Source organism: Gracilinanus agilis, chromosome 1 (genome assembly GCF_016433145.1).
Source record: "Gracilinanus agilis isolate LMUSP501 chromosome 1, AgileGrace, whole genome shotgun sequence".
NCBI classification, from domain to species: domain Eukaryota; kingdom Metazoa; phylum Chordata; class Mammalia; order Didelphimorphia; family Didelphidae; genus Gracilinanus; species Gracilinanus agilis.
Genome location: NC_058130.1, coordinates 97,476,901 through 97,485,198, shown reverse-complemented (window position 1 = coordinate 97,485,198; position 8,298 = coordinate 97,476,901). Strand labels below are relative to the sequence as shown.

Below are 8,298 nucleotides of genomic sequence, written 5' to 3'. Positions count from 1 at the left end.
GACTCAGGATTGTGTTCCCTTTTCCATATGCCTGGCCCATAGTAACTGCACTAAAAATGCTTCTTTACTTGACTTAATCTTGCTCTGGCTGTTTGACAATCAGCTATCCCAATCATAGCAAAAGTCATCCTTGTTTCATGAAGTAGGTTCTCTCCGAAGTTCCTTCTAATACCTTGGACTAGACATCACCATAAAAACTCTCTCCCTGCAACAATCTTCTTATCTGAGCCTTCTCATATATTCTTATGATTCTCCGCATCTAGGCACAGGTTTCCTGGAATTTTGTTATCTTGGAAATGCTTCTAATGAATGGAGGTTCTCTTGCTTCAGTCATTATTGGCAACAAGGTCAGAAGGGTGTTAGCGTTTATGGACATTGATTATTAACATGCCTCTAATACACATATTAAAATTAAACAGAGGTGGAGAAAGAAGAAAATTCAGAGAAGGTGATCTCAAGGGACATTGGGTTGGGATTGGGCAGACAGTAATCATCCTGACTAGCAGAATTAAACAGTAGAGAAGGCCAGATAAAGTCAAATAAAGGAAGGAAAAGTCCAGGAGTGATGGAAGATCATTGGGTAGCTCCTTTTTTAAAGTACATTTCTTTTTTCTTAAACCCTTATCTTCTGTCTTAGAATCAATACTATGTATTGGTTCCAAGGCAGAAGAGTGGTAAGGGATAGGCAATGGGGGTTAAATGACCTGCCCAGGGTCACCGGCTAGGAAGTGTCTGAGGCCAGATTTGAACACAGGATCTCCCATTTCTAGGCCTGGCTCTCAATCCACTGAGCAACCCAGCTACCTGTTTTTTAAGTATATTTCAAATCAGGGATCTTGAACACAAAGGGGCTAAAGAAGAAACAACATGGAGCTGTGAAGCTATTTTGTTGTTTAGTCATTTTTCAGTCATGTCTTAGTATACATGACTCCTTTTTTTTAGGGGTAGTTTCTTGGTAAAGATATTGGAATGGTTTGTCATCTCCTACTCCAGTTTATTTCATAGATGAGGAAACCAAAGCAAAAAGGATTAGTAGCCGGAGTCACACAGCTAGTAAGTATCTACGGCCAGATTTGAACTCAACAGCTCCTGGTTCCAGACCCAGCACTCAATCCAGTGTGTCACTTATGCCCATGAAGATGGTAAAGAAAATGAAATCGAAAGGCTACTCCTTGTTTCTTGGCCCTTAAAGTTAAATTAGAATTTTAATACTTTGGTGGAAAGTGAATGGAGATTCTGTGGTCCCTCACTTCCTTACAGTAAGTCCACCTATTCCCAAGACTCCAATCCTGTCTCCACAGACTTGAGAGTCCCTATCATGGCATCTCCTCAGAAGACAGAGACTGCTACCAGTTCAAAGGATTGAAGAGGATGTTTTCTTATTTGGACCCAAGAAAAATTGCTCCATTGCCAAGCCTACCCTGATGAAGTGGTAAACTCTGGAAAGCACAAGTGTCTGGGCCATCCTGTCATCTTATTATCATTTCCAAGACTAAATTCAAACCACGAGGGGCATCAAACCATCAGGGCAGGCAAGAATCCTCCCAAACCATTCCCTTCATTCCTCCTTCCATCTGGCAGGAGAGAGACCTAGAGAAAGAAAGTGAAAGAGGGAGGAGAAAAAAGAGGAAAGCTGAAAACTCACCTTTGTGGCAACTGTGTGTAATAAGGATGTTGATTAAACATTGATAAGATAAAAAAAACTTTAAGAAAGGTGTTTCTGAGACCAGGCAAAAGAGAGTTCTGGGCATGAGCTGAAAACTTGGAAGGAGGAAAAGCAGACAAAGTTCTGACAGTTGGTCAGAGTCTTCTGGGAGATGGTCTCTAACTTCTGATGAAGACAGACACCTCAGACCTTGCTCTTTGCTGGTGATAGGGAAGAAAGAACTCAAAACCATCTCAAGAGGGTTTTCTACTTTCCTGGCTGAAAATTCATCTTGAAGAAGAAGCTGTCAGATCTACTTTGTTGGAGAATTGTTTTGAGTGAAGAAAGACGGAAGGACTGTTTGCTTGAACTCTGGGAGACATTTCAGACCTGTGCTTGGTCAGTTAGCCTCTGCCATATTGGGCTAACTGACTATATTTACTTGGAGACAATGTTAACAATATGAAGTTATTTTTAATAAGGATTATAGATTAGGTTTTAGTCAGATAGCGTTTTGGGTTTTTAGTATTAAGCAGTTCAGAGTAGTTTAAAGAAATAGAAGAGTTTGCCATGAGGCAAACATAGGAAAGTGGGTGGATATACAGTTTCCCTTTAGTGTTAAGGCTTTTCTTGTTAATAATCCTCATATTCATATCTGCCATATATAAATAAATAGATTTTTATATAATTATTTAGTCTCCAACAGTTGTATACTGGCCTAGTGAAGGGGAGTCACTCCAGGCTTTCCTTCAAGGAGGAGAGCTAACAGATACTTTGTAATCATCAAGCAAAATATTCTAACACAGCATCCTCCTCAATAACATCAATTATAATTTCAATACTTCATGTGTCACAGGGGCTATAGAACTAAAAATTTTTCTTTTCTTCTTTTAAAAAAGATATCTATCTTTTGGCTCATATTATCCTTGCCTAACCAAAATCTTCTCCATAGGAAGTGAAAATTTTCTTAAGAGTCTTAAGCCTCCCTTAGGCAAGAAACCAAAGGAAGAATGTCAGCTGTCCCTGACTCTTTGGTGACATGTATTTTTTAAAATGAATTTTATTTTTTTCTATTCCATGTAGAAACAATTTAGGGCAATTTTTCCTGACATTTCACAATTCAGATTCTTGCCCTCCTCAAAACAGTAAATAGTCTGGCATAGATTATATCAGTGCTTTCATTAAATATATATTTCCATATTCTATATTCTATATTCAATATATATTTCCATGTTCTATATTCTATATGAAGACACATATAACACATACAATAAGAAACTCATGAAGTAAATAAAGTGAAAGATGGAAATCTCCAATCAGATTCCAATAGGTCCTTCTTTGGCTGATAAAAATTTTTTTTTTAAAATAATGCGTCTCTTCAAATTATCTTGGAACCTTGTTTTGCTGAAAATAGTTTAGGCCTTCCCAGTTAATCATCATATAATATTTCTATTATTACATATACATATATTACATATATGTTACATATGTTACATACAATTACATATATTACATATACTGTTCTTCTAGTTCTGCTCATTTTACTTTGTATCACTTCAGAGAAGTCTTTCCATGTTTTTCTGAACTCATCCTGCCATTATTTCTTATGGCCCAATATTTTTCCCATTACCACCATATAGTTGGCTAGTTCAGCCAGTCTCCAATTGATGGGCATTGGCTCAGTTTTATTATACTCTGATCAGCTGTAAATGACTTACATACTCTGATCAATGCCAAGATTCCAGACAGAAAAAATGCTATTCATCTCGAGAGAAAGAACTGAGGATGTAAATGCAGATCGAAATATATTTTAAAAATATTTCTTTTTCTGGTGTTTTTTTAAAATTGCGTTTTCTTTTGCAAAATGACTAATATGTTTTGGATCACTGCTAATGCATAACCAAAATCAAAAAGCTTGCTGTCTCAGGGAGAGGACAAGGGAGAGAGAGAGGAAGGGAGAAAATGTGGAACTCAAAATTTTTTTTTAAATGTTAAGCATTGTTTTTTCATGTAATTGAGAAAAAACAAAGCATTAAAAAATACTTCGGTGGGAAGGAATCAAAGCTGCCAAGGTAAGCATTAGGTACCCCTAATTTCTCAATCTTTTTGCAAGTTCATCAGCTATAACATATCTTTAACTGTGAGTGTACCCCAAGAAAGAGTATACTTTTCTGAATCTCAGTCTCCACAGTCAGATCTGTCTGAAACTGAACAATTTCCTGCAGGGCCCCTAAGACCCTACTCTGAACTCTTGCTAAAAGGGCCACTTGTTGCCCATCCCTGACTGTCTAAATCCAGAGGCCAAATGCCAGTGCCCTTTGCACTATAGTGCCATCTAGCTGAGAGTAAATATAAACAAACATAACCCACTTAGACAAATGGTCTTTGGGGAATACTAAAGCCAGGAGGATATCCTCAATAATTTTTCAGTGGAAAGGGGTCCTAAGATCTCTTTGAGAGTCACTGCACCAGAATTGTAGAGTTGATAAGATGTTTTCCTCACAAGAACCTTGGGAAGTAGGTAATACAGGTATTATTACCCTCATTTTTACAGAGAAGGAACCTAAGGCTGAGAAAAGTGACTTGCCCAGGGCCAATAGCTAGAGTTAGAGTCTGAAGTTGAATCCAGCTGGTGCAAGGGAAAGAAGAGAATATTTGGAGTAGTAGACTTTAAAATTAATATTCAATATCCTCAAAGTATAATATTTATAAAGAGTTATTAATATTTAAGTTAGAGTACCTGAGTTCAAAACTTGGCTCTGCTTCTTTGATCATATCTCTAGCTGTGTAATCTTTGCAAATAAGAAATTCTCATCTGTAGAATGAATGGAGTTGGACCAGATTACCTACAAGTCTCTTCTGGCCCTGAACCAATGACCCCATGGTGCTAAAATCAATTTGATTTTCACAAAGATTCTCTATACCTTTAGATCATTATGTCTGTACTAGCCCCAGGATAGTCCCTAATCTCTAATAAGGTCATTTAGAAGTGCAGACACTCAGTTCTTTGGGTCCACATAGATCTGGTCTATCTTCATCATTCTTCCTTTCCCAGTCACTTCCACAAAAATGGCAGCCCAACTGGGACCAGAAATAAAGTGACTGCATTTAGAGTTTACATTCATATATATTTGTAGATTTTCATGTAAAATAGAATGATTCTTAAAGAAAATATAGATGTACCACATGTAGAAAAACATATATTTATATATATGTGTGTGTGTGTGTATGTAATGTTTAGGTGTCTATGTGTGTAGAACTGTTGTAGATTTTGTGTTTGTCTAAATAGGTTGTCTACATGCAGCTCTTCTTGGAATCTTGCCCACTCCTCAAATAGTGACATTGATTCTTGCCTGGAGGAGAGAAGGAAAAGGGGCCATGAGGCTCAATGCTTTGCTCTCTTCAGAAAGGAGTACTAGAGCAGAATTATCTTATCTGACCCTTTCCTCCTCCAAATCATGACAGTTGAGAGCAATCATTTTTCTCATAGGTTCCAGACACTCATGAAAGATAAAGCATTCTCTAAAGCTTATCACCAAACACTTCACTTTATTCCCATCAAATTCAAGTTACACAAAGACCATAACAAATAGTGAATATGCTAGAAATCCATTTATCCAAGCACACAGCAAAGAGAGTTCATAGAAGTTATACAGGGGAGAATATAGCAGATAATACACAGGCTGAATGAGCTCTGCCATTGTGCATGGGATATCTTCGTTCAACCAAGTGAGAGAGAATGGCTGAGGAAAAATGGCAGGTGCTAAAGGCTTCTGAAAATATTTTCAGCTCCAGATCCACAGCGAATCAAAGATATTTCTCTGGTCCACATGAGTCAAGAGGCCACAAGCAGTAACAGCATGTCCACACATGCTCCACAAAGTGCTTGAAGACATTGACATCACAGGCTCCTCCAGGAAACAGGTTCTCCATCCCCTTCAACATGGGGAGAAGCTTTCATAGCTCAGTAGCCATTGCTCATATATATGTTTGATGGGAGAGTGAAATGGAAAAGAAGATAAATCATGAGAGGGAGAAGTCATTTGCTGGCTGGACTGGACTGGGCTTGGGGATAGAGCAGTGTCAGGATGAGTTAGATGTACACAGTCTCTTATCCCCTTGGAAAATGTATATGTCCAAAAATGACAGAAAAGGGGAATTTCTTTTTCCTTTTCTTTCTGGAACTTCTTCTGAAGCGAGAAGGCTGTAAACAAAGGAGAGTGTCTATATCAGACAACAGCACTGGAGAGTGAGGGGCTTCTATCCAAAGTCCTGATCCTTGTAGTGGGGCTAGGCATGAATTCTGTGCTCATTCCTCAGAATAGCTAACTTAGGTCATGGCCAGTCCCTGGTCCTTCCCCCATCTCTTAGGTCTAAGACTTCTAGGGCGATAGGGACAGCTAGGATGTGGTGGGAGGTACACTTTCTAATTTAATGTAAAAGGCAAACTATTCTGCAGGGTACTTTACCCAGATGAGGTATAAATCCTGGAGGATGGTCAGAGGGGCTTCATGGTCCATGGCAGCCTGGGTATGCTCTGTGGTTTTTCTCCTGGGGCCAGTGCTCCCTCAGGGGGCTATCTCTCCTATTCTAGGTATAGAGGTAATAGGCCAGGGCAGGAGTGGCAGGATGGGGTTTCCCTGTATCACTTCTTCTCTCCCCCCTGCACCTAAGAGGACCAGACAAGAAGGATAAAACATGAGAGTGGGGTAGAAAGTGAGAGAAGCATAGAGAACTCACTGCTGGGGCCACTGGGTCACAGGTAAGGATGATGGCAGCAATGTCTTGTTCATTGGATACAGAGGCTTGACATTTTTTCACCAGCTGTTTAGAAGACACCCACAGTGAGAGACAGAGGAAGAGAAGGAATCAAAGGCAGAAAAAAACAGGGAGAAAAAGACGAAAAATGAAAGAAAAGAAGAAAGAAAAAATTCAAAAAGTCAAATTTTCTCATCTTTTTAGGACTTCAGAGGCTTGAGATCTCTGAGAGCCAGAAATGCAGTTATCTCCTACTGACAAACCAAGTCCCTCCCAGTGCAAGAGAGGAAAGAAGGAAATAAGCAATTATTAAGTGCCTCTTACATGCCAGGCACTGTGCTATGTGCTTTACAAACATTATCTCACTTCATCCTCAGCAATCTTGGGAGGTAGATGCTCTTATTATTTTCATTTTAGAATTGAGGAAACTCAGGCAAAAAGATGTTATGTGTCTTCTCCAAGGTCACACAGCTAATAAATGTCCAAGACCCCATTTGAAGTCAGCTCTTCCTGACTCTTGGCACAGTGTGCTGTATCCACTCCATAACGACCTGCTCTTAGAGCAAACTTGAAGTAGGACCCAGGGGTCCTGAGTTCTATTCCTGGCTTTACAAACAACAGGCTATGTCCTTATCTGCAGATTCCTTCCTTTGGATCCTTTGTTTCTCCATGGGCTAAAAGAGAATATAATTTAGGCTCCCTACCTCCCAGGATTTCAAAGGTAAACTGAGATTCAAGTCCAATATCTCTGCATCAATGCAAGGGTATCAGTCTAGAAGACATATAGACTCCAGCAGGGACCCTCACCCCCATGACATCCCTTCTCCAATGTACCTTCAGGCCCATCCTCCCAAAAAATGCTTACCCCATATCTTTTGAAGTCACACTGGTCCAAGGGGAGCTCCTCAGTCCTTGGGCACACAGTCTCCTTCAAGGTAATTCTCAGAAGCTTCAGTCTTTGATCTTGGGGATTCTGAAAAGACGAGTAAAGACTAGATGGGATGAAGTTGGTTATAAGGGAAGGGAATTTAGGACCTGGTCCTGCCCTGGGGGAGAAAGTATCACCTCCACTATCTTCCAGGTGTGGGATAAAGGACACAAGCATTTCCTATAGAGTGGAAGAGAAGAAGGAGCCTTAAGAATAGGGTAAATAGTCCCCTCTGCTAGTCAGTAGTGTGTGACTATGAATTGGTGAATTTACCAATAAGAGCTTCCATTTCTCATCTCTAAGAGAGAGACATGCCCAGTAGTCAATGACTTAGGAGAGTGTGGGGGAGGAATTCTTCCTACCTCTTTCATCTTTCCTTCCTTTTTAGCCTCCTCCAGTGGCTCAGGTTCTTCCTCCTGCCCCCTATTTAGACTCCTCCCTCAAGGGTTCTGTACAGATCCTCTTTTCTTCTCTTCCTACAGTTCTGTGGTCTGATCTATTGGGATCCATCCCAAATGAACATCATTATGACTTTTTTCCTTAAGAGGCAACATGGACATCATGGTATGGTGGCTAGATTAGAGGACTTAGAGTCAGGAAGACCCAGATTCAACTCCAACCTCAGATACTAATTATCTATGAGAAATCTGGCAAATCCCATCATCTCTCTGAGTCTCTCTTTGCTCATTCATAAAATGGGAACTATAATTTAGAAGACATTAGAATTGATTTTGAAAGAAAAGGGAAAGGAGAAGAAAGAAGAAAGAGGTCAGTCTGGGTATTACTCTGGGACAAGAGGTCAGAGGGAGCACTCACCTGATTAGATGGAGGAGGGTGGACTTGCAATACCTTGAATGCATTCTCTGTCCCATGTACCTGGTTGTGGAAGTGAATGACTGCAGAGAGGGCCTTCTCATAGCTTGGGGAGGACTGAGGCAAAACTTGGGCAGAAAGGAGAGTGGCCACA

The 8,298-nt window shown here is 40.0% G+C and overlaps 1 protein-coding gene across 1 annotated transcript; it reads right to left on the bottom strand.

Moving 5' to 3' along the window:
- Nucleotides 1-5,756: 5,756 nt before the first annotated feature.
- On the bottom strand, nt 5,757-8,297 carry LOC123247983 (cathelicidin-6-like; the record flags this gene model as incomplete). Its single annotated transcript, XM_044677112.1, has 4 exons — nt 5,757-5,849; nt 6,386-6,469; nt 7,269-7,376; nt 8,148-8,297. Coding segments are annotated over 4 exons (435 nt in total), but the record flags the coding sequence as incomplete, so codon positions are not given.
- Between the last annotated feature and the right edge of the window lies 1 nt (nt 8,298).